This window comes from Primulina eburnea, chromosome 18, assembly GCF_022965805.1.
Source record: "Primulina eburnea isolate SZY01 chromosome 18, ASM2296580v1, whole genome shotgun sequence".
In the NCBI taxonomy this organism is placed as follows: domain Eukaryota; kingdom Viridiplantae; phylum Streptophyta; class Magnoliopsida; order Lamiales; family Gesneriaceae; genus Primulina; species Primulina eburnea.
In genome coordinates, this window is record NC_133118.1 from 28,548,953 (window position 1) to 28,564,815 (window position 15,863).

General features: G+C 34.6%; 2 protein-coding genes and 1 pseudogene across 5 annotated transcripts; 1 reads left to right on the plus strand and 2 right to left on the minus strand.

The window, feature by feature from the left end:
• Positions 1-3,113: 3,113 nt before the first annotated feature.
• On the minus strand, positions 3,114-4,234 carry LOC140819472 (high-affinity nitrate transporter 3.1-like). Its single transcript, XM_073179580.1, has 2 exons — positions 3,987-4,234; positions 3,114-3,852 (listed from the first exon to the last, which is right to left on the minus strand). Exons 1-2 carry the CDS (start codon positions 4,111-4,113, stop codon positions 3,362-3,364), a joined length of 618 nt encoding a protein of 205 aa, XP_073035681.1. The 5' UTR covers positions 4,114-4,234; the 3' UTR covers positions 3,114-3,361.
• Positions 4,235-8,730: 4,496 nt separating this feature from the next.
• On the plus strand, positions 8,731-11,595 carry LOC140818993 (putative late blight resistance protein homolog R1A-10; annotated as a pseudogene).
• A 264-nt stretch (positions 11,596-11,859) lies between these two features.
• On the minus strand, positions 11,860-15,307 carry LOC140818994 (protein DEHYDRATION-INDUCED 19 homolog 5-like). 4 transcript variants are annotated; one of them, XM_073178975.1, is made up of 5 exons: positions 14,942-15,302; positions 14,348-14,487; positions 14,186-14,263; positions 13,868-14,103; positions 11,860-12,693 (listed from the first exon to the last, which is right to left on the minus strand). In XM_073178975.1, the coding sequence occupies exons 1-5, from the start codon at positions 15,024-15,026 to the stop codon at positions 12,657-12,659; spliced, it is 576 nt and encodes a 191-aa protein (XP_073035076.1). In that variant the 5' UTR covers positions 15,027-15,302; the 3' UTR covers positions 11,860-12,656. The 4 variants fall into 4 exon arrangements, with proteins under 4 accessions (XP_073035076.1, XP_073035075.1, XP_073035074.1 ...); XM_073178974.1 differs by lacking the exon at positions 11,860-12,693 and adding an exon at positions 13,363-13,578 and having other exon boundaries at positions 14,351-14,487; positions 14,942-15,307; XM_073178973.1 differs by lacking the exon at positions 11,860-12,693 and adding an exon at positions 13,363-13,575 and having other exon boundaries at positions 14,942-15,303.
• Between the last annotated feature and the right edge of the window lie 556 nt (positions 15,308-15,863).

The following is a 15,863-nucleotide window of genomic DNA, read 5'->3' on the forward strand; positions in this document are numbered from 1 at the left end:
AGGTACGATGAGGTCTATCTTGCAACGTGAGATCATGAAACTCTTTAGGAAGTATACCGTATATTTTAAACAAATTCCTAGTCGAATCAGCCGCCTAAAATAAGGATAAAGGTCGCTTGAGTTATAGACTAGCATATGTGATGTAAACGCTATGTTTCATTCGCAAGGGCATGGAGATGTCCATTCAAATAGATGGGTGATCATATGATGATGCACTTAACAACTCTGCCTCAGACTGTCCAAGTGGTTCTCACTTATCGAGTGGAATAGTCCATAGTTATGGTTGTACACCATTAGTCTTTTCACCCGAGACAATGTAGGGGCTATACGTACTAGCATGCAACCGTTTATCAACTCCATTGAGGGTCATCAGGTGGCAAGGTTGGGTGTAATTAATTTCGAAATACGTAGGAAAAAATTCATTTTAGTCTGGGGATTCACCTTTTGCCCACGGATAAATATGTCCTATGTGGTCTGATAAGTTAATAGTTCAAAGAATCTTTGTCCAGAGTGAGACGTGCAGTTTGGAAAGTTGTTTCCTCAGTTGCACATATCATGAAATTATTACTGAAAGATAAATCACACCATTATCGAATTCATATGCAAATCTTAATATATCAATGGTTACAGATTCGATCAGGATATATGAGTCGAAGGGACCGTACTGTATGCTAACCATGACTTAAGGTTCTTGCAGACACTATCAGTGATACCTATGAGATCATAGGGCGATGCTACTAGACATATACCATGATCTGATGGGTGCAATCAGAAATGAACTCTTACATTCTTGATCAAAGAGTTAATGAAAAAAATAGGATTAATTAGGGTAAGATCGAAGAAAAATAAATGTTATTGTGAATCACATGGAGATGTGAACCCACAGCTAGCTGTATCTCTAAACCATTAAAGGTCACACAAGTACTAGACTATATGTTCCCATTGAGAAATCAAAGTTCAAGGAGTTAAATTTAGCGAATATTGTTTGATGGAGATCAAACATGATACTTATAAATGAGTTTATAAGTTAAATTTCATAAAATGAAAGAAATGGAAGTTAGCTTAATTGCTAATTAAGGAAGGAAAGTGGAACTGCCTATTTTGATGAAGGAGTTCACTAAACTGACAGCTGCCCAATGTGGTAAGTGAAAATTTTGATCTTCGAATTTTTCTTTTTTTATTATATAAACAAGACTTGTGTATTTGATACATTGGCGCCATCGGATCATCAATCGAGATTATAATGAGTTCGAAATCATTTATTTAGTAAATTGAGAATTTACTGATTAAATTATAGTATTAGTAGTTGTGACTATTAATGTGTACAAATTTTCATAAAATGTTTTAGAGTAGTATAGAATTAAATTAACTATTGAGTTAATTTCATAAATTAAATAATGCTTATTTAATTTAATTAATATATCTATGCATGTATTAAAAGTGCATGTGTAAATAAATAAATAAATAAATAATATATATATATATATATAAATTTTGTATGGTGATATAAAATTTTTGTATATATGGTATTAATATATCATGCATTATCAAAGTTGATAAATACATTATATATTAATAATATAAGAATTTTAATATAATGAAATTATAGAGCCCTGTGGGACAAGAATTAGGAATCCTGGTGGGATTGAGACTCGTGGTGGGATCAGGAGTTGCACTCTATAAATATATCATAAGGGGTCATAATACACAACGGAATTTTTCGCACACAATACAAGCACAAAATCCTTTCCTCCCTTCTTGAAGCTTTCAGCCATCATCCAACTTTTGGAGAATATTTTCGGCCATTTGTTTGCTTCCATCGTTGTGCCCCTGCCACTGCACCGACTCTGGATTTTAGAAATCTAGAGTCATAATCTCAACCACAAATAACTTGCAATTTCTAGTGCAATATAAGCGAGGAACATGGTTTCCAATCGTGAATCTAATTAGACGATCAAAGCCGAATATCCATTCGTAGAGAATTACAAGAAGAGCTATCTCCACTTAAAAATCGAAATAGTTTGGAGCCAAACGTAACATACACGCAGGTATAATATTAAATTCCCTATTAATGTTTCTATTAACATAAGAAGCCCAAAGACAGTTTCGAATGTTAAACAAAATTTTAAACCTCCGCGGCGCGAGAAAATGGTGCCCCAACAACACAGGTGTTCGAGCAACGCAATATTTCACATGGAGATTTGGTACAAATAACTCATAAAAATACTATCAATCTATTTTATCAATTCTTTTATTTAATAAAATGTAATTTTAAATATACATTTAAAATATACTAAAAAAATAGTTTTAAAATGTAAATTTTGAAATCAAGTGAAACTTGTAGTAGATTGTATTTACACAAATCCCTCGACGATTCCCGCTCGTTAATACATAAAGTCCGATAAGCATATCTTGAGTTGGTACGGAAATGGGATCTCCTATAGCTGGAGACAAAAGATTCATATGAGAAAACATAAGTAAACGGGCCTCCGCTTGAGCCTCCAAAGATAAAGGTACATGAACAGCCATTTGATCCCCATCAAAATCTGCATTAAATCCCTTACAAACTAATGGATGTAAACAAATAGCACGTCCCTCCACTAAAACGGGTTTTTGAAAGCTAACCCTATTATTTCAAATACACGAGGAACAAACAGTTTTTTTTTAAAAAAAAAATTTATCAAAGTTATTTTACTATCTCTATATTAATATCTCATATTCAATGTATTACACCAAGTTCTCTAAGTATAACTTCATTCATATAATATAATGACTATAGATATGCCTAGAGTTTGTTCCACTGGCGTGCTATTAATATCCAGATAATCCAGAAATTAAAGATGGGATGAACTTGAACTTAATGAAATAAAAAGTTACATTTTACTCACTGTCGATATCACGTCAATGTCATGTCCACGTCATATCAATTACAAAAGCCAACATTACAAAAACTGCCAAGATAACAAACTAAACTCGACCGTCGAAATCAAAAATATGAAAATATACATAACTATAACTGAAAAAATAATTCATTGCATCCCTCCTCACTCCAAAAAATTCAAGAAATGAACATAAAGATCAGACAGAACATGAAAATTAATTAATAACCTGAATACGAATAATACTTCATTCAAATTTTTATTTAACTCGAACATGTAACAATCCAACCTCGTAAATCATACAAGGAATTCTACACCTCCTTTGATCCCTCACATATAAACAGAATTTTGCATAACCAGAATACAAACACGTAAGAAACACAGAACTGGATGTGTGTGTGTGTGTGTGTATATATATATATATATATATAGATATATATATTATCACGAAGAACATAGAAACGATCCTCTCGTAGATTGCATCACTTTTGCTGGGATGCCTTCATCTTTCTCTTCTCCACGAAGAAGAACCCGAACAACGAGATGATGGAGAAAGCCGAGAAGCAAACCGCGGATATATCCAGCGACACATGGCGCCCGCTTACCGACTGAATCTGGAACAAGTTCGTGGTCTTATTAGAATCCGTGGTCTGCCCGAATGCAACCTTCGCCTTCTCGGAGTTTTCGGCGTATGCGCGGACGAAATACGTCGCAGTCGGCACATCCCTCTCCACTATCCATGTGACTGTATTGTCGGAACCGGAAGCACTATATTGCCTGGTCACGATATCATGTTGGCAGGTCTTATCTTTCTTCAAATCGTCGACAGTCTTCCTCCACCCGCGATCCTTTTGGCTCACCGGAGCGTAGCATAGCTTGACGGACACCGTCTTGTAGGTCGAGTCTGCTCCGGCTGGGACGGTGGTGTTTAGTGACCATGTCACGGTGATCGAGTCTTTTCCAGCTTTTAGAACTGCAAGTTCAATATCACACAATACATAAACACTCTTGGATCATATAACAAATTTTTGTGCATAATATTGATTGATCATCAGATAAGAACAGGTTGACCGAATCAGCAGGCCGAAATTCTTGGAGGAGATTTACCTTGTCCTTGTGTCGGTGAGGCGGTGACGAGGAGAGTCTTCTGGAGAGAAGAGAAGGTGACACCATAGCAAGCAGCTACCAAGCAAGAAAACAGAACTGAGGCCAAAAGAAAACCTTGATTCGCCATCGATTATTAGGAACTGAAGAAATCCCAAAAAATTGGGGAGAAGGATTTATGGGAAGTTGAAAAGATATGCGAATATGCGATCCCGCTGAAGAAAATCTGATTTTTGGAGATGAGACAATTGCTAGAATCTTGACTGACTTATATAGAGGCCACACTTTCCACTTTTCCATTTATTATAAGCTTTTATTATTGTTGTGTTTAATAATACAGAGAAAAACTTGTGTAAGATGATCTCACGGGTCATATTTTGTGAGAAGAATCTCTTATTTGGTCATACATAAAAAAGTATTATTTTTTATGCTAAGAGTAATATTTTTATTGTGAATATCGGTAGGATTGACTCGTATCACAGATAAAGGTTCGTGAGACTATATCACAAAAGACGTACTCTAATATAAAACTCTATCTATTTCGTCAAAAATTTAATATTTTATATCGCTACAAATATCGATTTTATTCAAATCTTGTATATTTTAAACCTCGAAAAGTCAAACATGACCAACTTGGCAAATTTTTCTCATTTGTTGATGGTGACATTACATATATTTATAGAAGAAGATGGTTGAAAATTATTGTGTTCTTATTCTTTATTACGGGGAAATGTCCCCAAAGTATATTCAAGGGATGTGGTTGCCTCTGGTTTTGTAGTTGACTTTAGTTTTTATATGCATGAATGAATCATTGTGGTGTATTTTTCAGGATGAGTTAAAGAAGAGCAGGAAATTTTTATTTGGTAAAAACTTGTTTGAGACGGTCTCACGATTCATATTTGTGAGACAGATCTTTTATTTGGATCATCCATGAAAAATATAACTTTTTATACTAAGAGTATTACTTTTTATTGTGAATATCGGTACGATTGATCCGTTTCACAGATTAAGATCCGTGAAACGGTCTCACACGAGACTCACTCTTTTAATTTTTATTTTTTTCAAAATTGATATTGTCATCATTTTATATAAATAGACGAAACAAATACGTACGTCCAAATACGACTTGGTCCCTCGAATATTCAAAGGGGTCGACTCATAAGTAACATTAAAGGTTACAAGCGATTGAAATGTTGTTTTCTTTCACAATTATACATCGAATGTGAATCGGATTCTTATATATTCCTGAAGTAAGATGACTCGGTCTATGTTTATAATGAAAATTAATATTTTTTAATATATCAGATGAGATTGAAATTTTTTTTCATAAAATTGATCTGTGAGACGGTCTCGTTGAAGTTTTTGTGTAAAGAAAAATGGACACATGAATTGTTGTTAGCCGTCATATAAAGCCAAAAGTTACATGAGAAATCGCGGGTCGATGATTTTAATTGAAGTTCGCCAAATTGTGTAGTATATCTGTCATTCATTTGGACGCGTCTGTTTCGTTACCAATAATTATTTTTTCACTCGTATATATAAATCCATCATAAAAAAAAATTCTTATTTTCTCGAAGAAAATTACAATTTTGATATTTTATATCATCAAATTTCAATTGTAATTGTGAATCTTTCAATTTTTTGTAATTGTAGTCATTCTTCAAAGAAAAGAACAAATATAACAAGATAAAACTTATGTGAGACGGTCTCATGGGTCGTATTTTATGAGACGGATATCTTATTTGGGTCATCCATAAAAAAATATACTTTTTATGCTAAGAGTATTATTTTTTATCGTAAATATCAATAGGGTTGACTCGTCTCACAAATAAAAACTCATATAACAATACACACATCAACACCGCGTCAGATTATTGTTGTCGAGCCACATAGATGTCACGTCAGAATATATAGTAAAGCTTCAAAGAAGACAAAAATAATACTCTAACAAGCACCATCATTCCAAGAAGACATAACATACAGAGCCAAAAATACAATCTTGCCTATCTTCTCAAACAAAGACCTTCAACATTTTTTTTTAAGAAAAACAAGAATATAATATTTATTTATTCCTATTGAAGTTCATCATGCAAATATTGATTATAAGTAAAATATTAGTCAAAATTTGGGCAATATTATTACAATCATCAAGAAAAATAAATTGGATTTTGTAGATGAAGTCTTGGTTCTCATTAATACTTTTGTTAATTACCCTATATTGCTCTCAAGACTTTTTTGTGGTAACCTACTATACTGCTAACTTTAAATCGTAAAAATGTCAATTACTAGTGATGCATAGAGCTAGGTAGCTACACTGCTGTGTAGGACAAAGATTATCTAAATCATCCTAATGAAAATATAAGCAAAAATTAATCGAATCGACTTCTCGAGTTTTCGTAGTTTGTTTTCAAACACATCCAAGTTTGGAAATGTTGAAATAAACCTCAAATGAAGTCTGAGTTGAAATTATTTTGTTAAATAGCTCTTGTATATGATATAAAATTTTAAAACGTTCACAAAATTCGACGTAGAAGAAGTTTTTACGTAATATTTATTTTAGTTGTACCCAAACTTATTTAGTTGTTTCTATCATTGTTATTAAAAACGGATTGGACTGATTAATTCAACTGAGAACTTGCAATAAGTCCAGTCCGAAACTAGTTTAAAAATTGTTTTACGATCAAACTAGTCAGAACTTATCGGACCTGTCAAGAACCGATGAATCAGTCAAAAATCGGTTCAACCGTTTCACCACTTTTTTTTAAAAAAAAAATAGAATTTTTTAATTATTTTTTTTTAAAAAAAATCTTATATTCAAATTTTATTTTAGTGTTATATATAATAATTAGTAGTATTATAGTTTATTTTGATTTTTTAAAATATGGATATAATTATAATGTATGTTGTGTATATTTAAACGTCGATAAATATATATTTTTATTATTTATATACATATTTAAATTTTTTAGAATTAAAATATTTTTTATTATATTATATTATTATTTTGTATAATATAACATTTTTCGATTCAAACGTCTAATCTAACTGTTCGACCAGTTAAATCGTTTTTACAAAATAATAATATAATATAATAAAATAGAATGAGTTTAGTTAAAGAGTAGGTCTTATGTGAGACCGTCTCACGGACCTCAATCTGTGAGACGGGTCAATCCTACCTATATTTACAATAAAAATTAATACCCTTAGCATAAAAAGTAATAATTTTTCATGGATTATCCAAATAAAGATCCGTCTCACAAAATACGATCCGTGAGACCGTCTCACACAAGTTTTTGTTCTAGTTAAATATGAGTCAAAATCAGAATGTTCTAGGCTGATTCTGTTGATTGTTTAGTTTTACATAGAATGAGGCCCAATACTATATAGGCTTTCTGTGGATTGGGCTTTAAGTATATAATTAGGACCATTAGTTAATCCATGTTGTCAAAGACATTGAAAAAGAATTAGAATGAAGCCCATGAATAGTGAGTTTTATGGATCCATTTTAGGCCCATTTTAATGTTGGATTATGCATATACGGATTTCAGCCCACTTTATGCAATCACCTGACTCACTTCGAATGGCCTAACATTATCTTAAGTTATTTTTGCCCACAAACTATTAGAAGAAGCGCGTAAACGAAACTAAGGTTGTATTTGGAGAGATGAGTTTGAAATATATGTATTTCGATTATATTTTTATTGTTAACAATAAAAATAACATATGAAATCTTAAATCCACACATTATTTATTTAAACATTAGTTAAACAAAATATAATTGTAAGACCGAACGCTTGCCGTTTTATCAAGAGCTATAGCTAGTGGTAATAGTGCAACTCAAATCTTTTAAACCGCACAGCAGCTCAAGCATCACGGTTCGATCGCTCTACCAAGCAAGGACAATTATTGCACCCAACAATCTCCCTCCCAATAATTGCATTCATTGCAATCAATGAGAATCGAACCCGTGACCTTGGCTCTGATACCAATTGTAGGACTGAGCGCTTGCCGTTTTACTAAAACCTATAGTTAGTGATAATGGTGCAACTCGAATCTTTTAAACTGCACAGCAGCTCAAGCACCACGGTTCGATCGTTCTACCAAGTAAGGACAATTATTGCACCCAACAATAATGAATTTCAAATGTCTCATTATTGGGAACACCCATTAATCGAGGAGTTGTCTGTTTATTTATACAGACTAATGAGCTCATCATCTAAACGTGAATTCATTTCGATGAAAGGCATTTCCAATAATGAGGCATTTGAAGTCATTATAAACTTATGTAAATTGTATGATTTACGAGGTTGGATTATTACATCTAAACAAAATATAAACTAAAGAATCGACTTATGAGCTCATCATCTAAACAATAAATACTTATTCACAGAACTCTCAATCCCTGACATTGGAGTTCGTGTCTCCCCAAGTCTCGAACTCAAAACCTCCAGGCTAAGTAATTGGATGAAAGAGACTTGGCCTTGAGGTCTTGGGTTCGGGACTTGGGAAGACACGAACTCCAATGTCAGGGATTGAGAGTTATGTGAATAAGTATTTATTGTCTATCACGAGAGATGTGATTGCATATCCAAAGAATGTAGTCACCATGGGCCTTACAATATTGTTCTAATAAGTTTCATTTTATTATTTTTTAATTTTTTGGGTTTTATTTTTAGGGAATCTATGATAACTAAAGTTTAAACAGTTTTATATGATTATTAAATTACCTTGAACAACTGCATACAGCTAAAAACAACACTGCTTTTAAAAAGAAAAGGATTCAATTATCATTATTCCCACTTTTCTCTTGTTTTCTTTACTGATTATCCTTTCCACCATTCCCACTACTTTTGAGTTTTGAGCGTTTAATCCTAACTAATTGTGAATTTTTTTTATTCTTTCAACAGCAATCTGTTGCAAGATTGTGAACTTTGGAGGAGAGGACCAGAGATGGCTTATGCTGCAGTTCTATCTCTTATGCAGGTTCTTCAACAACTCAAGAGGTCCTGTTCGCTTCATTCGTTATGAAAAACAACAGCTTGAATCCTTCCAAGAAAAGGTTAGTTTCCTGCATGATTTTTTGGAGAATCATTCCATGTCCACTAGCAAAGAGGTTAATGATTTGGAAAAAGAAATTAGAGATACAGCTTATAGAGCTGAGGACATCATTGAATCCTATGGATCCACTTGCATTTTATATTATCGAACCAATAGGAGATTTAGGTACCTCAACTTTTGCAAAGACTTGGATAGAGTCATAAAAGAAATGCAATCCATTCAGCAAGAGATGGTGAAGGTTAAGCGTATGTTAGACCTAAAATATGTTCAACAAAGGAAATATTTGCCTGTCAATGGACCTAGACTAACATTTAGTGACAAAAAACTCCACGTGGTTGGATTGGTTGAAGACACAATGAAAATAAAGGATTGGCTAACAAGTTCATCGTCTAGACGTGAAATCATTTCGATAGTTGGGATGGGAGGCATTGGAAAAACTACTTTTGCGCGAAATCTATTTGATGACTCACTTATTGTCCTATCACTTTCATGTTCGTGCTTGGGTAACAGTATCTCAGGAATATCAAATGCATGAGATCTTGTTAGGGACTTCTAGATTCAATGGACAAGCTCAATCCAGATATGAGAATGGTAAGCAGTGGAGAATTAGCAGAACGTTTATACAAAAATTTGAAAGGTAGGGTGTATCTCATTGTGATGGACGACTGTGTGGGATAGCAAGGTGTGGGATGATATCAAGAGGTTTCTTCCGGATGATAATAATGGAAGTCGAATTGTTTTGACAACTCGGCTAAAGAATGTGGGAGATCTTGCAGCCTCTACTGGCTGTCTTCATGAAATGAGTTTTCTTAGTTCTAGTGAGAGTTGGAATCTGTTTCGCGAAAAGGCGTTCAGAGGAGAATTTTGCTCTCCGCGTTTGGAGGGAATCGGTCAGGAGATTATAAGAAATTGCAGAGGACTTCCGCTCTCAATAGTTGTCATCGGTGGTCTCCTATCCATGGACAAGACCGTTGGTTACTGGGAGACTATTGCCACTGCTCTAAACTCAATTCTCGCTGCAGATGGAGGTCAATGTTCAACGATCTTCTCCTTGAGTTACAATCACTTGCCAGCTCACTTAAAACCTTGTTTTCTATATTTTGCAATCTTCCCAGAAGATTGCGTCATCCGAAGATCCAAACTTATCAAGTTATGGATTGCTGAAGGATTTATAAAGCCAAGTAAGTCGAATGAGCTTGGAACATATTGCAGAGGAGTGTTTGGAAGATCTTTCGAATAGAAGTCTGATTATGGTTCTTAAGCAAGGGCATCGTAGCAAAGTTAAGACATACAGAATTCATGATCTTTTGAGAGATTTTTGCATAACACAAGTTAAAAAAGAGAAGTTCCTTCATGTCATCAATAGCCACACCCCCAGTCATCCTGAAGGCATAAGAATTGAACGTCGTGTTTGTATCCAATCATCGACTCCTTTAAAACTCAGAGCGTATATTCGTAACTCAAATGGACCACCCTTTCCAACCCGATCACTTCTATTAATGTATCATCAAGATGCTGATATAATCATAAGTGAGCGTAGTTTTGGACTGCTAAGAGTATTAGATATGGAATCCGGAGTATCGTTAAATGGGTTTCCAAAGGAGTTAGTCAGACTAGTGCATTTACGGTACTTTTCTCTTTGTTGTTTTAGAGCGATTGTTCCTGCAAGCATATCCTTAATCTGGGGCCTTCAAACCTTAGTCATTGATATCTGGCCTGTCGATGATCGTTTCTGTCATTTACCCCCACAAGTATGGATGATGCCACATTTAAGGCATGTACAGATCAGAAATTTCGATTGTCGTTTACCAAATCCTCCAAATTCTGGAGTTGAAGGTAAAAATTTGTTACTCTGGCCAACCTTCAAACTCTCTCGGGGATAAAAAACTTCAGATTTACAGATGAGATCATCAAAAGAATTCCAAAACTAAAGAAACTGATAGTCGTTTATAAAGTGAGATCCGAGGATTTGTCCCAATTCCATCTTGGTAATATCATGTGCTTGAATGAACTGGAGTCATTACACATCAAGTCTTACTCCAAGATAGCTTTTCCTCCAAACTTCAAGTTCCCAGCAGCACTCAAAAAGTTAACTTTGAAAGGTTGTTACATTTGTTCGGAAGATTTGGCGATGGTTGGTTCGCTACCCAATCTTGAAGTTCTCAAACTACATAAGGGCGCTTACAAAGGTCAAGTGTGGGAACCAAATGAAGGAGAATTCCGTGAGCTGAACTTCCTAAAGCTTTATAGGTTAGACTTGCAGCATTGGAGAGCCGATGATTCCCACTTCCCCAAGCTCAAGTGCCTTATGATAGGTTGGTGCTTCAAGTTGAAGGAGATACCAATTGAAATTGGAAACATATCAACACTTGAGTTGATCGAATTGGATGACGCAAGCCTCCCAGCTATGGCTTCTGCAAAACTGATACTGGATGAACAAAGGAGCATGGGGAACGATGTCCTTCAAGTTCGTATGAAAAATAAATGGGGTGAAGATCTTCCTGAGATATAGTAAATTTGGTTGATAACCTCTGGCCGTTCAATTTAATTCTTACGTTATGCATCAGTTTTCAGCTTTCATGTACTTTAATCAGATGTAGATTGTTGTTCATCTATGAAACTAGAGAAACAATTATTGATATTTTAAAAATACTCATTTTCCGGATCATTTCGTTTTATTTCAGACACGATCCAAGGAACTTACGACCTTTGCTTCAAAAGATTTAATCTTGGAAATTTCTGGCATCAAAATAATGTAGAGTTAATATTATGGCATATGAGAAATCCCTGGAATTATAAGTTGCCAGTATCACATTCATATAGGGAATAGCATATCCCAATATCACAATCATTGTAACTTGAACTGATTTTAAAATTGACTTTTTTTCTTCTATTTGTATTTTTTAGTTGAAGGAGGAGGTTGTTTAACTATTCGAATGGAATTTCAGACATGAATGTATTCAAGAATTTTAATAAGTAGTAAAAATATTGGGTTGATCCTCGCAATTAATATTGGGAGACTGCTGGTCAATCAAGCTACTTCCAAGTTTTGAGTTTTGACTGTTGCAAATTCTTTTCTTGTATGCTGCTGTTCACTCTGATACTGAACAAATAGTGTGTGTCTTGCATAATAAACAGCAGGTTGATAGATCAGCAGTAAACATGTTTAGTTAACGAGTTGATCACCTGAACTCGAAGTAATACATGAGAGATCTTGGAAAGACTAATCTAGCAAGAAATGTAATGTTCTTACAGACTAAACACTTTAGTGTTCGTGCTTGGGAGGTTAGGTGAAGTATGGGAACCAAATGAAGGAGAATTCTGTGAGCTAAAACTACGTGCTGTGATTTTGTTACTTAGATTTGGTGCAATGTAGAGCCCATGATTCCCGTTTTCCAAAGCTTAAGTGCCTCTGGATTTCGTGGTGCTACCACTTGGAGGAGATCCTGATTGGAAATTGGAAACATACAGACACTAGAAATGATCGAATCAGATGACAGAAGCCCCTCAGCTGTGGCTTCTGCTCAACTGATATTGGATGAACATTGGAGCTTCGGTATCGACCGTCCTTCAAGTTTATACAAAGGAATTGTGAAAGCTGAAAGATCTTCTCGCCTAATCGAAGTCCATGTGATGAATGTGGTTTGATGACCTGTAGATATTCAATTTAATGTTCATGTTGTATGTGAGTTTACAACTTTTAGTCATAAAAGTTTGATAAGTTGCAATTTCATGTAATATCAGTGCTGTGACACACTATGTTGGCTGTCTTATGCTCAAGCAGTTTAATCCATGAAATTGAGTCTGAGAAAGAAGCAACAAACATTTTACTTTTGTTATGCGAAGTATATTGTGCAACATGTAACAACCGTGATGGTTTTGTTTTGTGTTCGACGAAATCTCGGGGGATACATGTCTGTTTTCCTATAGAAGATTTCTGCAGATCCTTGGCATTTGTGGCTTCAGAAGATTGTAGAATTTATCATATGCTCACATCGGTGGGATTAAATTCTTGGAAGTTGTATATATGAACTTTAACAATCCTCTCACCTAGACTAGTTTTTGGAATGGAGTTAGGCTCAAGTCCATGATCTTAAAATGGTATCAGAACTTAAGCCCATAGTTATGTGTTGAACTCCACGCTTCAGTTGTTCATTCTTGAGCACGAGGGATGTGAGTTAGATGTCCCCCATCGGCTTAGTTAACTTCTTAAGAGTTGTATATATGGATTTTGACAATCTTCCTGATTTAGCTTTTGAAGTGAAGTTAGACTCGAATTCATGATCTTTCAACACTATGGTAATGAGAAATATGTGACAGATAGTAGCCACAACACCTTGAATTTTATAGTATCTTATATAACATTCATAGGGAATAGAGTTTCACAGTATTCCATTAGTCACTCTTCTGGGGCAAGGAAGAAATCAAGGAACCCTGCAAAATGGTGGATACAAGGAGGTCCTGAATGAACACAGCACGCTGCCTTCTTTCTTTGTAATTACGTTCGTAGACTTCATCAAGCACTGATTGGATGCTGCTGCAAAAAGAGAGACATACGAAGTATATATATCATAAATCTGAATTTATTATCCATTTTGTGCTAATAATGTCTATTCATCAAGCACCGATTGGGCTCCCATTCAACCCTTTTGTAAAAGGGAGAAAAATACCCATTTTCAGCTACAAATGTCTATTTTCTTTGCATTGACTCTCCCTTTGAGGGTGTTGGAGGAATTCTATTTGCATATGACATTTTTTCCTTAAAATCGGAATTAATGGAGAATAATCATCTGGTGTGCAAAGATTTTGAGATTTGGAAATTTTACCTTAGTGAATCACCTGCTGCAGCAACACAGGGGGATATCATGTCTTTGTGAGCGTCCTTAGTGTCAACATGCAGCGGAATGGTACATAGAAATGGTGAAAGAAGTGGATCGTGTGGAGGCTCACTTGAACCAGATAATGAACTTGTGCCAAAATGTGAGCTTAGTTCTCTCAAGTCCTTGACTATATTTGTGGATATATCACTCCAGAATCCCGATTTCTCGGTCGTTTTCCTCCTCTGCCGGAACGAAAAGAAAATAAATGTCTTGATCATTTTGTTTTCATATCTTGAACTTTAACATGAATATAGATATGTATACCTTGATTGAGTAAGCATGCTGCACGGTGAAATGACCCGTCGGATCTTTCCCTAAATTAGCAGCACAGATGGGACAAACCTAGCAAGGGTAAAACCACACATTGTTTACTTCCATACAAAGAGGGACAAAGCAAAATACATTGTTATGTTTTTAAGGATATACTGCGTTTTTCAAGTCAAAGCAGTGCTCTTCTTGAAGATGGACACAGAGTAAGGGTACTTCAATTTCCATATAACAGAAAGGGCAAGGAAACCAAGCTCTCACTCCATTCTCCCCTTCATCCTCCACGATTCCTCGAGTTTCTAATCATCAATCGAATAAGATAAAGATCAGTGGGAACTTGAACCAAGTTAAACTTGAAAGAAAAGATTGATCAAATCATAAAGTTCATAAACTACATTGAATCAATCCATCAAACCACAAAATGTGAAAAAGATGGGAGTTTCCCTTTGATCCCCGAGACACAATCTTACTTAGTGATAACATGACACCAGAATAGAACTAAAAATATCGAACAGAATTAGTATAATCCCTACGTTACATCACAAGAACTCTGAACAAGAAACAAGCCAGTAATATAAAGAAAAAGAAACCATTTTTCGATTCAGCAAAATCAAGAATCGAAAACAGATCAAACCATCAACCAGTTGAGGAATCCAGCTAATAATAACTTAAAACTAGCACAAACACAAGCTCAAACCTGTCCAAACAATTCAAGAAATCGAACTTAAAAGAACACATAATTCACCAAATTACCAGAACTTTTAGCTCTCGAAGATCGGGTAGCAGCTGAAGTTTGCGTAGCAGACTGACCCTTAACATCCCAGAAATCCAAATCCATTTTCTTGTCAAGTTCTTGAAATTTCGACTGTTTTTCCCAATTCTCACCAGTCACCCCCCACTACGAAAAAAAAACAGAGGAATGTGACGGGAAGAAACTGATTCCACTGAACTCTGGAAATCGTGTTTAAGAAAGATTTATTTCCAAAGTTAGTTTGTGATTCTACTGTAGTGATTGAGCTGATGACCGTTCTTTGCTGATTATGGGAAATTCTTTTGCATCGGATAAAGATTTTAGTGCTTTGAGGTTCGTTCTATGAAAATAGTGGGAATCCCATACAAAAGTTCTGAATCGGAATATGACACGTGGCAATTTGTATGGGGTTACAATTTCATTATACAAAAAAAATTATTTTTTTTACGTTCTTTTTATTTCACATAAATATTAACGTGATTATCGTGGTTTACAGGTTATTGCATTACTGAAAATATAAATCATGTTTTCATGAAAAATATAAACACAAAAACTACTGTAAGACAGTCTCACGGGTCAATTTTGTGAAACAGATATTTTATAAGAGGGTCGTCCACGAAAAAGTATTATTTTTTATGTCAAATATATTGCTTTTTATTGTAAATATAGATAGGATTGATCTGTCTCACGAATAAAGATCCATGAAACCATCTTATGAAAGACCTACTCAAATATAAAATTGTATGAGTTCCGTCGTTATAAAAAATATACATATGTATATGTGTTGACTAGATATTTGAGTTATAATCAAATATTTTTTGAAAAAAATGCAGTTTTTTTCTGAATATTTTTCATTTATTATTCAAATATATTTCTAAGCGACTCTCAAATTTCATTATATCTTGTAAACATACATAAAATTTT

Bases quoted from the DNA above. Each gene is read 5' to 3' on its own strand.
- LOC140819472 (XM_073179580.1), bottom strand. From the start codon at position 4,113: ATGGCGAATCAAGGTTTTCTTTTGGCCTCAGTTCTGTTTTCTTGCTTG. The intron at 3,853-3,986 runs GTAAATCTCCTC...TTGAACTTGCAG, and splicing joins CTCACCGACACAAGGACAAG to TTCTAAAAGCTGGAAAAGAC.
- LOC140818994 (XM_073178972.1), bottom strand. From the start codon at position 15,026: ATGGATTTGGATTTCTGGGATGTTAAGGGTCAGTCTGCTACGCAAACT. The intron at 14,488-14,941 runs GTAATTTGGTGA...ATTGATGATTAG, and splicing joins TTCGAGAGCTAAAAGTTCTG to AAACTCGAGGAATCGTGGAG. The intron at 13,579-13,867 runs GTAAAATTTCCA...CTCTTTTTGCAG, and splicing joins GCAGCAGGTGATTCACTAAG to CAGCATCCAATCAGTGCTTG.